At 40.3% G+C, this 19,349-nt stretch overlaps 1 protein-coding gene across 7 annotated transcripts in view; it reads right to left on the bottom strand.

Annotated features, from left to right (window-relative positions):
- Unc13b (unc-13 homolog B) overlaps window positions 1-19,349 on the bottom strand; it is a 209,801-nt gene that overhangs the window by 92,155 nt on the left and 98,297 nt on the right. For 4 of the 7 annotated variants that reach the window (XM_060378463.1, XM_060378439.1, XM_021634449.2 and 1 more), the window contains exon 8: window positions 3,920-4,154. In XM_060378463.1, the coding sequence (XP_060234446.1) occupies window positions 3,920-4,154 (235 nt within the window). Of the gene's footprint in view, window positions 1-3,919; window positions 4,155-8,533; window positions 8,570-19,349 lie in introns of all 7 variants that reach the window. The other 3 variants (XM_060378471.1, XM_060378444.1, XM_021634448.2) reach the window with 1 other exon arrangement.

Raw genomic sequence — 19,349 nt, 5'->3', positions numbered from 1 at the left:
TGAAATTTGTTTTATTAAAAACTGTGTAACTGAAGGATCTGAGTCTAAATCTGTGAACTGTTCATAATTAATGCTAGTAACATCTTCATCTTCTTTCTACGTATCGTTGTGTGAATGCGGGCACAGAGGTGCCACAGAACACATGTGAGGTCAGAAGACAACCTCGGGTGTTAGTCCTTGCTTTCTGCCTAGCTTCAAATGGTCACAATGTGTGTGCCGAGGCACACTGTGTGCCCAGCCTGCTGGCCCTGTGAGACACTCCTGTCTGTCTCTCATCTCCTGGTGGGGATAAACACCAGGGCTGGTACTGCTGTGTCCCTGAGTCCAGTTCTTATCAGCTCTGAGGCTTTACCTCAGATTGTCAGGACTGTGTCACCCATGAAACATCCCCCCCAGCTACTCTTCCAAACTTTCTAATGAAAAATCATCTCAAAACATCAGATTTTAAAAAAATGTCTATAAGAGCTGGGCATGAGGGGCACATGACTAAATAATCCCAGTACTTTGAGTTTGAGGCTAGCCTGTTCTACACAACAAGTTCTAAACCAGACCAGACAAAGCAAAAAACAAACAAACGAACAAACTGATGACTTAAAAATCCTTTTAACTTTTCCTATGTTGAAAATGATAGTTTCTTTTTTTTTTGTTTCCTCTTTTTAATTTTTTATTTATTACAATTTATTCACTTTGTATCCCAGCTGTAGCCCTTTCCCCATCCCCTCCCAAGAAAATGATTGTTGTTTTTAAACTTAATTTTATATATTGAGACAAGTAAATTTTAGCTTATACGAGAACAATTATAGAAAAATCTTAGAGAAATAATTTGTAACTTAAAATATACCATTAATGTTCTTCTAAGTGATATTTATTATATCAACAACCAGAAAAATGGGCAAGATAATATAATGATTAGGTAAATCAATTTGTCCAAATAAAAGAGTATGTAGTTAGGATGCTGCTGGCCTATGTATCTAATGTTTACACACAGAGGGAAGGGCAAAAGTAAAACAAATTTTGATACAGTTTTTCTTAAAATAGGCCAGTATAAACTAGTATAAGTGAATAAAACACATAAGCACTCAGCATAGTGGCAGCTGTTAGTCACAGCTATTCAAGAGGCTAAAGCAGGAGTTCACTTGAGTTCACCTGAATTCACTTGAACTCAGGAATTCTAGGCTTGCCTAGGCAGTAGATCAAGAACCTGCAGCCTAAAATAAGTAAGTAAATAAAATAAAAAGCAATGCAGGAAAAAAAAAAACCCTCTAACCTCTCACCATGGTCATGCAAGCAGCTTCAGTTAAATGCACTGGATCACAAAAAGTAACAGTGCACAGAGTGTTGGGAGGTAGCCCAGCAACAGAGCACCTGACCTTGTGGGCACAAGGCACAAACTTCAATCCCCAGCATTCTGAAAACCAACCAACCAAGCAATAAATGTAACCACCCATTCAGTAAGACCATTAAGTTGCCAGCTTCCATATGATTCTTAATATATTTTAATATATTTCATTTCAGATTCGGAATATGAACCTATTATGTTAATATACTTTAATAAATTTGTTTTAGATTCAGAGTATGGATCTGTGTTGTGTCACAGTTGTTGTATGAGAAACTTCATTGAATAGACTTTTGACACTGACAGTAAACTAGGGCATGAGGTTGTCTAGCAAGTAGCTCCAGATACAAATTCACCAAGGAAAGCTGACCATCGTAAAACACGCCTTTACTCCCAGCACTCAGGAGGCAGAGGCAGGTGGGTCTCAGCGAGTTCAAGGCCAGCCTGCTCTACAGAATGAGTCCAAGACAGCCAGGAGTACACAGAGAAACCCTATCTCTTAAAAAACAAAAACAAAATATTTCACCAATGTATAAAATACATGAAATGGCTGTGTGTGTGTGTGTGTGTGTTGGGGGGAGGGTTGAGATCAAATTGGATTATTTTTTTCTTTTGTGTTTTTGAGACAGGGTTTCTCTGTGCAGCCTTTACTGTCCTGGACTTGCTTTGTAAACCAGGTTGGCCTTGAACTCACTGAGATCCACCTGACTCTTCCTCCTGAGTGCTGGAATTACAGGTGTGTGCCACCATACCCAGCTGAATGATTTTTAAAATAACTACTCTTTCACCAATAAAATAAATGATTCAAGCAAGAATTGACAGATGTTAAAAATCATTGGTAGAGTTGGAGAAATGGCTGAGCAGTTTTAGAGAACTGTCTGCTCTTTCAGAGGTCCAGCATTCGACTCCCAGAAACCACATGGTGGCTCCCAGCCATCTATACTGGGATCTTCTGCCCTCTTCTGGCATGCAGGTGTACATGCAGATAGAGCACTCATACACAAAATAAACAAATCTTTAAAAAAATTATATTAAAAAATCACTGGTAAAAGTTTTTCTGGAAATGCACTACTACTGTAATCCCAGATATTACTTAGTTATGAATGAGGAAGAGTATTTTTATACTAGGGAGCAATACAGTATATACTAGATTTCTTTACCAACATATCAAATAAAGTATCCCTAATAAGACAAAGTATGTACTTCCTGAATGAACTATGAAGAAAATATCACCATATCTAGTATTTCTGCAAAAAAAAAAAATGTTTAAACTGATTCTAAACACAAAAAACAATCAAATAAAACCAAATTAAATTATAGTCTCAAAACTGATGATTTCGCTTCCTCAAAAAATGTGTCTTACACAGCTAAAGAAAAAACACAGCAAAGAAATTTTGGTAAATTAAAGGAAACTAAAGAAACAGGAAACCCAAGTACAATGTTTCGTGATTCTTGACTAGACTGATCACCTGTCAAAAAAGGAAAACTACTATTTTTCAAGAAGAAAAAAAATACAAGACTGAGTTTCATCATAAGACCTTGATTCAAAATAAAATAAAATAAAATTTTTAAATGGGGAGGAAAAATGTGCATGAAGAGCCCTGGGAGAACTGGAGAAATTAATTGTGTTTGAGATAATGTCACTGTATTATCAGAGCACTAAGGTTATAGAAGATGAAGTCCCCTTTTCAAAAGTTATGTACTAAACTACTTTCTAGTGACATAACATAGTGTCTGCAACTTACTGTATGATGTCAGGAATAAGCACACATGGATAGATATATTAGGGGTAATGAAATCAAATAAAGTGGCTACATGTTAATGTAACTAAGTCTAAGCAACAAGAGTCTAAGTATTTGTTGTATCATTTCCCCAAAAGTTAAGCTGAAATCGTTTTTTAAAACACTGGGGAGTAAGAATAAACACAAATGCATATTTTTCCTTTATACTCACAGTACACACAATACTCACAATAGTCTATGGAAGCGTACATAAAAATGGCAATATGAAGAAGACAAGAAGAAAATGGCACATGGGATGGAGAACAACCAGGGGTATGGGTGGGAGATTGTTCACCAAATGCCATATCGTACCTTAAAATTTATCTGAACATATAAATATTTTGTATTTAAGAAATTAATAAAGTAAATTAAAATAAGTTCACCAAAAATACCAAATCTGCTATAATAAGATTATATCAGTTATATAATAAGGTTATATCCTTATGAACCTTCTAGGGAAATAAAAAAGACTACTCAAATACTTATACTGGTCATTTTCTTTGTTTTAATCTTAGTAAATGGTTTGTTAAAATTACTAATGGAGAGAAGTGATGGCGTAGGAGGACCAGGTATTTTTCAACCACTCACTCAGGTGGGCATGCCCTCACCGATAGGATCACAAAGACAAGTATTCCTACAGGAAATGCCTACACGTAAGTGTGTGGGAGAGAGACGAAGAACAAAAACCTACATAAATGCTTCTAGCTCTCCCCATCACACTGCTACATTTCCACTACAACCTCCATCAAAGAACCAAGCTCTGCCTGTCAGTGGCCATCATGGGACCTGGATCAATACCGACCTGAGGGCCCGCCGCTCTGGATAGTCAAGGTCATAACTCTGCATAGAATCATTGCAAGAGTCCCGGGAACTGCTTTGAAGAACCACTTGCTGTGGCAATCGCACTGGTACAGGGAACTGGTGCACAGAAGCGTTGGGCTGGGTAGTGGTGTGGTAAGGAGGAGGGATGCTATTGCTGGTCTCACTGCGATAGTCACTGTCCCGGTCATCGACAGCACTGTCAGGGTCTTCAAAGGCTGCAAAAAACACAAACCAACCACCCAGGTTTTATGTAATTTTTCAGAATGCTTACTGCTTCTAAGTTAGGTAGCCATACACCTGAAACTTAAAAATAAGAGTAAAAATTGAGCTGCATAAAATTCCAGTGACATCAAAACTATGTGCAAAATGACGTCTCTCTTTATCAAATAGACATGACAGCTTCATTTTACTGTTGATTCTTAGAGGAACACCTAAATTGCATTTTCTCAAGGCAAAGTTCTCTGGAATAATTCTTCCAGCTTTCTAGCTATCATAACCTAGTTAAGCTCTGCTTTGAAATATCTCACATGGATTCTGGGTCTCTGCGATTATCAAAGAGGAAAATGTCTTTTTTGTGTCTTAGAAGAAAATACATTTTAATTTAAAGTTTACAGCCTTTGAAATGCATGCACTGAGCCAACTAAGCATGCATGTCAGAAGCTGGTCTTAAAATCTGGACATCCACAGCCAAGGCTTTTTTGTGTTGAGCCTAAGGCTCTAAGTGCAGCTTAAGAACAGTAGCAGAACTGTCTCGTTGTAACATCAAGTTTCTATAACAACAGTCTATACCCTGTGCTGAGAAATCCTATCCTGAGCATGGACTGAGAGAGGAAAACACATCCACATTCTTACTGACAAAGCAATAGTAATCAAAATTAGTTTTGCTTTTCAAATCATCAACTAGCTAGTTTTTCTTTTATCTTTTTTCTTTGTTTGCTTGTTTTTTGTTTTTTGAGACAGAACCCTGGCTGTCGTGGACTCCCTCTGCAGAGCAGGCTGGCATTGAACCCACAGAGCTCTACCTACTGTTGCCTCCCAAGGCTGGGATTAAAAGCATGTGCCGCCATGCCTGGTTTAGCTAGCTTTTCTTAATGATAACTAAAACAACTACCATCACAAATAAAAACTGTTTGGGAAGGAATGAACCAATAGTATGCAAACTACATTACATAAAAGCCATATCTGATGCTATACCCGTATGTATATAACTAACAAGGTTCCACATGTCCTTTTTTTCCAAGTTCCTATTTGGCTCACAATGAAGAGAAGGAGCACTCACCATTCCCAAACAAAAATACTTTTAGCATAAAATGGGCACCTCATGTTAGTAATTCTGAAAGATAGTCTTGGTAGCAGTGTAAGCTACAGAAATCTCCATAAGACTGTAAGATCAAACTTCCACTTGGGCAGGAAATCTTGACTTGTGTCCAAACAGCAGAAATAGCAAAGACCTAATGAACTCAAACACACAAACGAAAATGCAGACAGAACTGATGAGAGACACAGCTGTAACTCCTGAACTTGCAAGGTAGAGGCAAGAGGATTAGGAACTGAAATCTATCCTCAGCTACACAGCAAGTTCAAGACCAACCTGAGCTATGTGAGCCCTGTCAAGTATTATCCAGATTACTTAATCTTGAGATGGTGCCAGGATATACACCAGATGTAATATTTTTTATAAAATGGTATTTTTTCTTTAACCTGAGAAAAAATACACAAGGATAAGAAGAGGGCTCCAAGACTTCGATGTCAGTCTACAGCTAAAGGGAAAGAAATAAATGCATCTGAGCACTGAGGCTAATTAGAAACTGAAAGGGGAAATTAAGAAAAAGGTAAACCCTTCAGCTTGAATAAAAGTTGTTCTAGTGGCAGCCATAGCCTCTACAACCTACCCCTCAGTGCCATGTGATCTAGGAGAAACCAGCTTTACAGAAAAATAACAGCTGCGGAGCACAAGTTTGACTACTCATCCAAAGAGACTTGTGAGCTAGTTTAAAGGCAAAAATTTTAAAAACCAGCCAGGTGTGCTAACACATGCCCCAGTTTGAGGTCTGGTCTACATAAAAGAGATTCAAACCAGCCAGGGCTACATAGTGAGGCCATGTCTCAAAATAAAGAAAAATAACACATTTTTTGAAAATGGAAAAGCCCTCGTAAAGTTTATTTGAAAGATGGAAATGAATAGCTGCTCATTCAAATGCTGGATGCCTACACATGCAAGCCCAAACTACAAAGAAGATTTATAATATATGGAGAATGAAAATATGGATCAAATACTGAATTTTTACTGAAGGAAGTTCCTACATGAGAATACCGTATGTCAGGTGCTATATGACTTGAAGGAAAAGAAAGTTCATTTCCTGATGGGGGAGGAAGAGAAGCTTTATTGCTTTGAAGAACTGTGGCTTTTCAGTAGGTAAAAGTGGAGGGGGAAGGGAACACTGGCTAGAGTCCAGATAAGAAAGATGGTATCATGAGAGGGTGTGTGTGTGTGTGTGTGTGTGTGTGTGTTACATTCTAACAAAAATTTAGTAATTCACTCAGCATGTACATGAAAGGCAATAATACAAAATAAATGTAAGGCTGGAGAAATGGCTCAGAGGTTAAGAGTACTGATTATTTTTTCAAAAGTCCTGAGTTCAATTCCCAGCAACCACATGATGGCTCATAACCATCTATAATGAGATCTGGTGCCCTCTTCTGGCCTACAGGCAGAACACTGTATATGTAATAATAAATAAATCCTTAAAAGCAAAGTGGCCCCTGAGTAAGATGATCAATCCTCACTCAGAAAGACAAATGGGATGGACATTGGAAGAAGGAGAAAACAAGAAACAGGACAGAAGCCTAACACAGAAGGCCTCTGAAAGACTCAACCCAGCAGTGTATCAAAGCAGGTGCTGAGACTCTTAACCAAACGTTGGGCAGAGTGCAGGGAATCCTATGAAAGAAAGGGGAGATAGTGGGACCTGGAGAGGCCTGGAGCTCCACAAGAAGAGCAACAAAACCAAAACATCTGGGCACAGGGGTCTTTTCTGAGACTGTTACTCCAACCAAGGACCATTCATGGAGATAATCTAGAACCCCTGCTCAGATGTAGCCCATGGCAGCTCAGTCTCCAAGTGGGTTCCCTAGTAAGTGGAACAGGGACTGTCTCTGTCATGAACTCAGTGGCAGGCTCTTTGACCACGCCCCCTGGAGGGGGTGGGGCAGCCTTGCCAGGCCACAGAGGAAGACAATGCAGCCAGTCCTGATGAAACCTAATAAGCTAGAGTCATATGGAAAATGAGGAGGACCTCCCCTATCAGTAGACTTGGAAAGGGGAGTGGGGGGATGTAAGGGAGAGGGAGGAGGAAATAGGAGGGAATGAGGGAGGCAGTTACAGGTAGGATACAAAGTGAATAAACTGTAATTAATATAAAAAAATAAAAATTTAATTAAAAAAAGAAAATAAATGCAGCCTAGGCAAGGTAATTTAGCCTATATCAAAAATGGCCCTCTAACCTCACAGTCAACACTCAAGAAAAGTGAACGAAATACTGACTACTGTGCCTCTCTGGCATGTAGTTCTCTCGGATTCAATCACTGTCTTTAAATCCTGAATACCACTAGAGTTTTCTTGGCCAGAGAAGAAATAAAAGAGAACTAATGTGTATGTGGCTTACTTTTGCCCATTTGAGAATCATAACATTTATCTTTCTTGGGCTGTTTCTTTGGAGCAGTTCTCTAGCAGCAGAAATACTCAGGACTCAAGCCACAGGAAGGACTTAGACATTCCAATGACAATGACCACCGAAGTCCGACCATCCGCTGGATATACCGAGACTGGTTCTCGCCCTGTCCAAAGGACAAAATCATCTCAAACTGAGCACTTTGCTGGGAAGAACTGGCTGCCTGCTCTCCAAGCCAAAGAACAAAGGTGGGTTCTAGTGTAGGTCAAACCATGGCCTGTCATTTCCCAAGATGACACTTGGCTAGAGGAATGAACCAGACACATCAGCCTATTCTGCAGATCTCCCCGCTTTATCTTCACACAGCCACACTAAAATGCACAATGACCCTGCCTCTATTCAGCTCAGAATAAACTTTCTATGAGACCTAAAGTGCCAACACCACAGGCCGATGGCACCACATAAGGAACAGCTCGGTAGTCCTATTAGGAACTCAAAATCAATCTCTTCTCTTTCCTTCTCTTCCTTTTTCTACCACTCCCTATGCCACCTGCCACCAAAAAAAAAAATGGGAAAAGAGTAGAGAAGTGAATTACATCATATACCGGTAAACAGGAACATCCAGCTTCATAGCTGACAGGGAAAACATTAAAGGAAAAAAATTTTAAAAAGGGCTGGCAAAATGGCTCAATGGGTACAGACACCGGATACAGACACACAGAGTTCAATTTGTGAGATCTACATGCTGAAAGAAGAGAACTCTAAGTTTTCCTGTGACCTCCATACTCCCACTACGACATGCACATTTGTATGCCACACACACGTACATGCACAGGCATGTGGACACACGGACACACACACACACACATACGAACACACACAAAAGTTTAGAAGATGATAAGAAAATTAAAATGCTTACGTACTCTGATGTTCTCCCCAGCCCAAATAGGTCCAGTGACCTAAGGAAACCACAAAGAAGAAGCAAAGAAGTAGGACAGATATAATTTTAGTAGGAAATAAAAGATCGCCACCCCCCCCCCCACTATTTCTTACATGCCTTATTATACTCCTGCCTGCTCCATTTGCAGCCACAAGCTTTACACGGCAGACTACCCTCTAAAAACATGAGGCAAATCTACACAATATTCCTGCTCTTTGCTGTATACTAAAGAACAAAACTGCTGATCTGGTGCTCTTCACACTTCCTTGTGCATCTCTCAGAAGTAGTAGCGCATATATCTTTGCTTAGTCAAAGTGAAACCTTGATCTCCTGTCTCAAAGAAGGACTTCCTTGTCTAACTGCTCTCTACACTTGGGCCTGCCATACTATATTCATAAGAAGCTCAGCTGTCCTAAGACATATAAAGCAGGCTCATCATCTGAGACCTACTCTTGCTGCTCTCCAGAGAGGATAGTCTAAAAGTGCTGAGGAACTACATCTAGCTTTTGAAAATTTATCCTCTAATTTTCTAATATGTAATAAAAACACTCCAGCATGTTGGATCTTCAGAGGAAGCCATTTTTTCCCAATTACATATACCATTTTAGTTAAGAGTATTAAAACACAAACTTTGAAGAATGGAAAAAAATAAAAAAGCATTCTCCATCTACTTTTCAAACTAAAAAGTAAAAAAATCAATTAAATTCAATCCTTTCCTATACCCAAACTGAATTTGGACCAAAAAAAAAAAAAAAAAAAGGATAAAGATCAGCAGTTAGTCCTAGGAAAAAGGAAATAATTTAGCTTCCCGAGTAGGAACATAAGTGTTAAAGTCAAAGCTCATTCCCCTCCTCTACCGCCTGCTAACAACATGGTCCTGAATACATCATCAGTAAGGAGAGTAACTACACAAGTCTCTGTGTGTCACCATGAGGATTAGATGAGAAACACACACTAGTGATTATTCCCTGGAATTTGGTCCGCAGCTATGATTTGATGGTTGTCAGGTTGTTAAGTTTTTGCTTGTCTTATAGGTTCCTAATAAGTAGGTGGCAGAAAGGAAGCATTTCCTTGACCTGTGCTCTCTGATAGTCCTAAGGTCCACAGGAATACCCAACATCTGGTCCAGAAGACTCTCATAATTTCGAGATGGTGGCTATCTTGAAAAGTTGTAGTAAGATCCAAAATTCTGGGGGCTGATGGCAACCCCATTGGTTGCATCCACCTGAATGCCTTATATAGGACAAATGTGACTACTACTGTGTCCCAGAATGTTTAGCTGATCACTGATAACCCCTTTCTTCCCAGGTACTTACCTTTTCCTGCCATATATGTCTCTCTTATTATTCTCCAGAGATGGTGCAATGGTTTAGTGTGCCATTTAATTTTTTTTTTAATAATTGAGTTAATTGTCTAGTTATAGGTAGGGGAATAAAAGAAAATTCTCCCAGGCTATAGTACTGTTGCCATAGCAACTGCTAGAGGGTAATTACCCTGTTTCTCTTTAAAAGAAAATTGAAAAAAAAATTACATAGAACCTTAAGCAGGGATTGCTCCAGGCAAGAGATAAGCCTGTTTCTCACCAACTTTGAGCCCAGAGGCACCTCTCCCTGCTGACATTGCTTTTTCCTTGAGCACTCCACAACAGGGTATAGTTTCTTCTACTTAATTAAGTATGCGTCTATTACATAAAGAAATTGAATGTGTAAATTTATCCCATCTACTGGGATCATCCTAAACCTGGGGACGTGACAGGGACATGCACCTCACAGAGCCTTCTCCAAAACTGACCACACTGTCAGTTACAGAGAAAGCTCAACAGATACAAGAACTAGAAATAATCCCTGTATCTTATCAGACCACCATGACTTTAACAACATCAGATACAACAGAAAGCCTACAAACTCAAAGAAACTGAACAGCTCTCTACTCAATGACCACTGAGTCAGGGAAGAAAGAAATTAAAGACTTTCTACAATTAAATGAAAATAAAGGCATACTCAAACTTAGGGGACACACTGAAAGCAGTGCTAAGAGGAAAGTTCATAGCACTGAGTGCCTTCATAATCTCATACTAGCAACTTAAAAGCACACCTGAAAACTCTAAAACAAAAAGAAGCAAACCCACCCAAGAGGAGTTGATGGCAGGAAATATTAAACTCAGGGCTGAAATAAATAAATAAATTAGAAACCAAAAAAAACAGTACAAAGAACCAAAGAAACCAAGAGCTGGTTCTTTGAGAAAATCAACAAGATAGACAAACCCTTAGCCAAACTAAAAGGCAGAGAGACAGTATCCAAATTAACAAAATCAGAGATGAAAAAGGGGACATAATAACAGACACTGAGGAAATCCAAAGAAACATTAGAGCTTACTTCATAAGCCTGTACTCCACAAAAATAAAAATAGTATCTCACCTGAAATCTGCAGCTTAGACTATGGTTTATTCTTGGTGTTATATGTTCTATGAATGGTTTTCTTGATAGATACCAATTACCAAAGTTAAATCAAGACAGGTAAATTATTTAAATAGTCCAATAATCCCTAAGGAAATAGAAATCATTAAAAGTCTCCCAAACAAAAGCCTAGGGCCAGATGGTTTTAGTACAGAATTCTACCAGACTTTCAAAGAAGAACTAATACCAAAACTCCTCAAACTGTTCCACAAAATGGAAACAGAAGGAACATCGTCAAACTCATTCTATGAGGCCACGGTCATCCTGATACCTAAAACTCATAAAGATTCAACAAAGAAAGATAGTTTCAGCTCAATCTCCCTTATGAACATTGGTCCATAAATACTCACATACTCATAAACTAAACCCAAGAACACTTCAAAAACATAATCCACAAACTCAAAGAAAAAACAACAACAACAACAACAATGATCATCTCATTAGATGCTGAAAAGGCCTTTGATAAAACCAACACCATTCATGTTAGAAGTCTTGGAGATACCAGGGATACAAGACACATACCCAAACACAATAAAGACAATACACATCAAGCCAATAGCCAACATCAAATTACATGAAGAGAAACTTAAAGAAATTCCACTAAAATCAGGGACAAGACAAGGCTGTCCACTCTCTCCATATCCAATATAGTACTTGAAGTTCTAGCTAGAGCAATAAGACAACTAAAGGAGATCAAAATGATGCAAATTGAAGTGAAAAAAATTAAAGTATCACTATTCACAGATGTTATGATCGTATACATAAGTGACCCCAAGAATTCTACCAGAGAACTCCTACAGCTGAGAAACACCTTCAGCAATGTGGCTGGACACAAAATTAACTCAAAAAATCAATAGCTCTCCTTTATACAAACAGGCTGAGAAAGAAATTAGGGAAGCAACACCTTTACAATAGCCACAAATAATATAAAATATCTTAGTGCAACTCTAACCAAGCAAGTGTAAGACCTGTATGACAAGAACTTCAAATCACTGAAGCAAGAAATCAGAAAATAGAAAGATCTCTCAAACTCATGGATCAATAGTATTAATATTGCAACAATGGCCATCTTACCAAAAAGAATCTACAGATTCAATGTGATTCCCACCAAAATTCAGACACAATTCTTTACAAACCTTGAAAGAGCAATCCTCAACTTCATGTAGAAAAATTAAAAACAAAATAAACAAAAAAGAACAGGCTAGCTAAAACAATGCAGTACAATAAAAGAACTTCGGAGGTATCACCATCCCTGATTTCATGCTGTACTACACAGCAATAGCAATAAAATCCACACGGTATTGGCATAAATACATACAGATTGATCAATGGAATTGAATCAAAGACCCAGAAATAAACCACACACCTAGGGACATTTGATTTTTTTACAAAGAAGCCAAAACAGTACAATGGGGGAAAGATAGCATCTTCCAGTTAGTGCTGGTCTAACTGGATGTCTACATGTAGAAGAACATAAATAGATCTGTATCTATCACCCTGCATAAAACTAAAGTCCAAGTGGATCAAAGACCTCACATAAAACTGGATACACTAAATCTAAGAGAAAAAGTGGGGACTAGCCTTGAACTCATTGGCACAGGAGACAACTTCCTGAACAGAACACCAACACCACAGGCTCTAAGATCAACAAATAATAAATGGGACCTCATGAAACTGAAAAGCTTCTATAAGGCAAAGGACATTGTCATCACAACAAAACATCCTACAGAATGAAAAAGGATCTTCACCAATCCTATATCAGATGAAGGGCTAATATCCAAAATATAAAAAGAACTCGAGAAATTGAACACCAACAAACCAAATAACCAAATTAAAAAATGTGGTACAAAGCTAAACAGAGAATTCTTAACAAAGGAATCGCTAATGGCCAAGAGGCAGTTAAATAAATGCTCAGCATCCTTACTCATCAGAGAAATGCAAATCAAAACACCTTTGAGATTTGTATTATACCCACCAGAATGGCTAAGATCAAAAACTCAAGTGACAGCACATGCTAGCAAATATGTGGAACTTGACAAAGAGATGTTCCCCCTCAGTTTCCCTTCTTGTTCCCAGCCTCTCACCTCCCAGTCCCATTCTCCTCACATCTGATCCCAACCCTTGTTTCCCTCCCCATTCCATCTCTTGCCCAGTTCCCTTCTCTTCATCCATTTCTGCTGCCTATTCTATTTCTCCTTCTGAGTGACATTCTGGCACCCTCCCTTGGACTTTCCTTGTTACTTAGCTTCTTTGGGTCTGTGGACTGTAGTATGATTATCCTCTACTATGGGTCTAATATCTGCTTATAAGTGAGTACATACATCTTTGTGCACCTTTGTGGTCTGGGTTACCTCACTCAGGATGATCTTTTCTAGTTCTATCCATTTACCTACAAATTTCATGATTTCCTTGTATTTAATAGCTGAGTAATATTCCATTGTGTAAACATACCGCGATTTTTGTATCCATTCTTCAGTTAAGGGACATCTAGGTTGTTTCCAGCTTCTGGCTATTACAAATAAAGTTGCTATGAACATACTTGAGCAAATGTCCTTGTAATATGGTGGAGCTTCTTTCAGTTATATGTCCAGGAGTTGTATAGCTAGGTCTTGAGGTAGGCTTATTCCTAATTTCCTGAGAAAGCGTCCAGTTGATTTTCAAAATGGTTGTACAAGTTAGATGGAGGCTATGACAGGGAAGGCTCATAGGAAGATGTGGGTATGACTCTAGCTGAGACTCCTAGCAGGGGAGTGGGGGGGGCATGAAGAGGACATGAAGACTGAAGTGACCACTTCCTAGCCAGGCAGGACTACAGGAAGGAGGGGAACAACCCACCGACAAAACCTTTGACCCAAAAATTACCCCATCTACAAGAAGTATGGGATAAAGAGGGAACAAAGATTGAGAAAATGTCTAACCAATAATTGGCCCAACCTGAGACCCACCTCATAGTAGAGAGCCAGCCTCTGACACTATGAATGATGCTTTGCTATGCTTGCAGACAGGAGCCTAACTTGACTGTTGTCTGGGAGGCTCTAGTCACTAGCAGATGGAGACAGATGCTAGGACTTGCAGCCAAGCATGCAGCAGAGTTTTGGGGGTCCTGTGGAAGTGTTGGGGGAAAGACAGGACAGGAACCTCACAAGAAGCCAACAGAGAAAACTAACCCAGTCCCATGGGGGCTTTCAGAGACTGGGACATCACCTAAGGAACATGCATGATCTTGGCAAAGGCCCCTTGCACACATGTAGCCAATGGGCAGCTTGGTCTTTATATGGGGCAATTGCCTGGTGAGTGGGGGGTGGGGTGGGATGTTTCTAACATGGACTCTATTGCCTGCTTTTGGATCACTTCCCCCTGGCAGGGCTGCCTTGCCTGGCCTCAGGGGATGAGGATATGATTTGATTTGTGACTTGATGTGCTAGGGAGGGTTGATATGGGGGAACTCCCCTTTTCTCGGGGGGAAAAGGAGAGGGGAAGGGGGAAGGAAGGAAGTGAAGAGTGGGCCAGGAGGAGACGAAGGATAGGGGACCCTTGGGATGTAAAGTAATTAAATTGATATAAAAAAGTAAATTTTTAAAAAGGATGTGGAGCAAGGGAAACACTCGTCCATTCTGATGGGAGTGCAAACTTGTACAACCACTTTAGAAATCAATTTGACTGTTTCTCAGAATAGCTCTACCTCAAGTCCTAGCTATACCACTCCTAGGCATATACCCAAAAGATGCTCCACCATACCACAAGGACACTTGGTTCAACTATCTTCATAGCAGCTTTATTCATAATAGTCAGAAACTGGAAACAACCTAGATGCCCCTCAACTGAAGAATGGATACAGAAAGTGTGATATGTTTACACAATGGAATACTATTCAACTCTTAAAAACAAGGACATCATGATATTTACAGGCAAATTGATGGAACTAGAAAAGATCATCCTAAGTGAGATAACCCAGACCCAAAAAGACACACATAGTATATACTCTTTATAAAGTGGACATTAGCCATAAAATACAGGATAACTATACTTCAGTTCACAGACCCAAAGAAGCCAAGTAACAAGGAAGACCCAAGAAAGAATGCCTAAATTTCACTCAGAAGGTGAAATAAAATAGACATCAGAGGTGGAGGGAGAGAACTACTGGGTGTGGAGGAGAGCAAAGATAGGGATCAGGTGTGGGAAAGGGGGGGAAGAGAGGGCTGAGAGAGAGAATTGAAATCGGTAGGGCGCATCTCTAGGACCAGTCAGACAACAGGGGAAGCTCCTGGGAGTCTCTGAGATGACCCTAGCTGGGACTCTTAGCAGCAGGTGATATGGAGCCTCAAGTGGCCACTTCCTGTAGCCAGGCAGGGCTTCCAGTAGAGGCAGGGGACAACAACCCACCCACAAAACTCTGTATCCAAAATGTGCAGAAATAAAGATGGAACACAGATTGAAGGAATGGCTAACCAATACCTGGCCCAACTTGAGACCCACCCTGTGGGAGAGAGCCAACCTTTGTCACTATTAATGATACTGTGCTGTGCTTGCAGACAGGAGCCTAGCGTAACTGTCTTCTGAGAGGCTTCATCCAGCAGCTGATGGAAAAAGATGCTGAGACCCACAGCCAAACATTAGGCAGAGCTCAGAGAGTCTTGTGGAAGGGTAGGGGAAGGACTGAGAGAATGAGAGGGGTCAAGGACACCATGAGAAGACCTACAGAGTAAACTAACCTGGGCCCATGGGGGTTCACAGAGCCTGACCCACCAACCAAAGAGTGTGCTGGACCTAGACCCTTACACATATGCAGCAGATGTGCAGCTTGGTCTTTAAGTAGGACCCCTAACAACTGGAGTGGGAGACTATCTGATTCTGTTACCTGCTTTTAGATCCCTTTCCTTCGGAGTAGAATATTAATCAGGAAGAATCACTGCCACACATAGATGTATCAAAAACACATTTTAAGTTACAGGCTCAAAAGCTATGTTCTATATGATTCCATTTATATGCCATTCTGAAAAAGATAATACTGTAGATACAGAAACTAATGGTTGCTATGAGCTAAGAGTAGAAGAGGCTGACTAGAAAGAGGTAAGAGGGATGAGAAAGCTGCTATATATCTCAACTACAGTGGAGATTACAAACTATGATTTGCTAAAAATCCTAACAGTATATACTAAAAGGCATAGTTTATTGAATATAAATTATACATAAATAAACAAGTCTTTTGGAGTGAGCGTGGTGGCACATACCTGTTTGATCCTAGCACTCATGAGGCAGAGGCAAGCAAATCTCTGTGAATTCAAGGCCTGCCTGGTCTACAGAGCAACTTCCAGAACAGCCAGGACTACACAGGGAAACCCTGTCTTGAAAAACCAAAAACCAAACAAACAAACAAACAAAAAGCAAAAAATGAGTCTTTTGAAACAAGCAGAAGAGTTTACAAGAGTCGCAAAGAAGTCATGTAGACAGGACAGCAGAACAATCGAAACTGAAATGGGAGAGGATTCATCCAGCAGCTGATGGAAACAGATGCAGAGAACCACAGCCAAACAATAGGCCAAGCTAGGGGAGTCTTGTGGAAGAGTGGGGTAAGGATAGAGGGAGCTGGAGGGGTCAAGGATACCTACGAGAAAACCTACAGAGTCAACTAACCTGGGCCCATGGGGGCTCACAGAGACTGAACCACCAACCAAAGAGCATGCATGGGCTGGACCTAGACCCCTTACACCTATGTAGCAGATGTGCAGCTTGGTCATCATGTGGATCCCCTAACAATGGGAGGAGGGGCTGTCTCTGACTCTATTGCCTGCCTTTGGATCCCTTGCCCCTAGCTAGGCTGCCTTGTCAGGTCTCAGTGGGAGAAGATACATTTAGTTATGCTGTAACTTAAAATGTCAAGGTTGGTTGCTACCCCTTTGGGGCCTCCTTTTCTCTGAGAAGTAAATGGGGGGATGGAGGAGGGAGCCTGAGGGTGGGACTAGAAGCAGAGGAGGGAGGGGCTGGGAAAAGGTTGTAAAGTGATTAAAGAAAGAAAGAAAAGGGAAAAAGTTAAAGAAAAAAAAAAGATTAAAAAACTAGAATGGCCTGCTGGACTTAGAAATAAAGAGGTTAACAGTAACTTCAATAAGAAATTTGAATGGATGAAAATTATAATACAGACTTTTCACTAGTTCATGCAATGGAGGGAAGAGACATAAAAAGTTTCTACAATTTATCCAGTAAATTGTGAGCAGACAAATGTGAGCAGAGAAGACAAGGTATTACCTATCACAGGATGCCAAACAGGAAACAAGCAACAAAAGACAGCAGACCAAATGTGCTACAGGAAAGAACTGCTAACATTCTCTAACTGGACATGAGTACAGAATGTCAGTTTTAATTAGCACGCCAATGTTCCCATTCCAGACTGCCTCAAGCCTCTTCTGCTCGCTTGTTTAACAGAGGAAGAGTTGTTCCCTCCCTGGCTTGGTGGCACCTGTTAACAAGTCTCGAAAGCTACCCAGCACTCTCTAAGAAATTGGGGAAAAAAAAAAATCACACCATTTTTTGCTGCTTTCACACTCAATACAACACTGAACATTTCTTGAACTGGAAGCATAGATATAACACATAAGATTTCTCTAGCCAAAAAATGGATTTTTTTTTCACAGACTAACCAAATCTCTGGCAGATACCAACTGCTGGCCTAGAATCTGATTCCCCAGGTAGAACTAATCCACAAAACTTCTCGCCCATCTCAGCATAAAACCCTGGCACATGCATCTGACAAATTAGCTACGTGGTGGGATAGTCATGGTCCCGGCTTAGGTCTGCTTAAATAATCAGATGATGACCTTACTTATTACACTGATTTTTAATAAAGGATATTACAAAGCAAACAATGACCATCCAGATGAAGTAATGTTTATTCAAGGTCTGAAGGGGCCCTGAGTAGGAGCTGTCGCCCTCTGAACAAGTGGAAGGTTGCAGCAGAGCAGAGGTTCTCCAATTCAGACACAGTTTGGGGGTTTCTACAAAGGCTCCATCATATGTTATGACCAGTAAGTACCATCTCCAGCCCCTTTCCTAAAGCATGCTGGGGCAAAGTTTCCAAGCTCCTTGACATGGTCTGGCTTTTTTATGACCAATTTTCCATCCAGGAGGCACCTCCTTCAAATACGACATTCTTAATTCCCAGGACATCCTGAGCAACTAAGAGCTCTTTGTCAGGAACAGAGACATATAAATACATATATTTTTTTTGTGTGTGATGAATCACAATACCACAAGTCCCCACTAATAATGACATTGTGGTCATGATGGTGAAAGTTCTCTGACACAAAAGCATTAGCAAGTGCACCTTACAATCTGAGACTACTTAATTCCCAGCAATGCAAAGCCAGAAAGCACAGGCCCATTCCGAAAACACCTCTTCACATCTGCTCTCGTGAGGATGGACATCAGAAAAAGGAGAAAAGAGGGAACAAGTCAGGAGCCTGACACAGAGGACCTCTGAAAGGATCTGCCCTGCAGACTATCAAAGCAGATGCTGAGACTTATGGCCAACCTTTGGGCAGAGTGCAGGGAATCTTAGGAAAGAAGTGGGAAACAGTAAGATCTGGAGAGGACAGAAACTCCACAAGGAGAACAGAACCAAAAAATCTGAGCACAGGGGTCTTTCCTGAGACTGATACTCCAACCAAGGACCATGCATGAAGATAACCTAAGACCCCTGTACAGATGTAGCCCATGGCAGTTCAGTGTCCAAGTGGGTTCCATTGTAATAGGAACAGGGACTGTCTCTGACATGAACTGATTGGCCTGCTCTTTAATCACCTCTCCCTGCGGGGGGAGCAGCCTTACCAGGCCACAGAAGAAGACAACGCAGCCATTCCTGATGAGACCTAATTGACTAGGATCAGAAGGAGGGAAAAGAAGACCTCCCCTATCAGTGGACTTGGGGAGGGGCATGCATGCAGAAGGTGGAGGAAGGGAGGGATTGGGACGGGAGAAGGGAGGGAACCACAGGGGGAATACAAAATGAATAAAGTATAATTAATAAAGAATTTTTTAAAAAGTAATAATTAATGTTATTTCTCATAGTTGCATAAATACCGAAATATCATGTGCGTAGCTACCACAGGAAATTCAACAACTGTTAACCTGAAACTCTAGTTAACTCTTTTTACACAGTACTCTGTAACTCTAATCCAATGTCTCCATTAACAAAATTCCTGACAACTCCTTTACAAGTTTTACATACATCTTTATCTACTACCCGTGTGACCCAGCCACTCCACTTCTAGGTTTTTAGCCAAAAGAAATGAAAGTGTATGACTGCGAAAATGATACTATTATTCATAACCAGACATTTTTGAATG

This window comes from Meriones unguiculatus, chromosome 1, assembly GCF_030254825.1.
Source record: "Meriones unguiculatus strain TT.TT164.6M chromosome 1, Bangor_MerUng_6.1, whole genome shotgun sequence".
Lineage (NCBI taxonomy): Eukaryota > Metazoa > Chordata > Mammalia > Rodentia > Muridae > Meriones > Meriones unguiculatus.
Note: the sequence above shows the minus strand (reverse complement) of the source record. Positions and strands in the feature narration are given on the sequence as shown.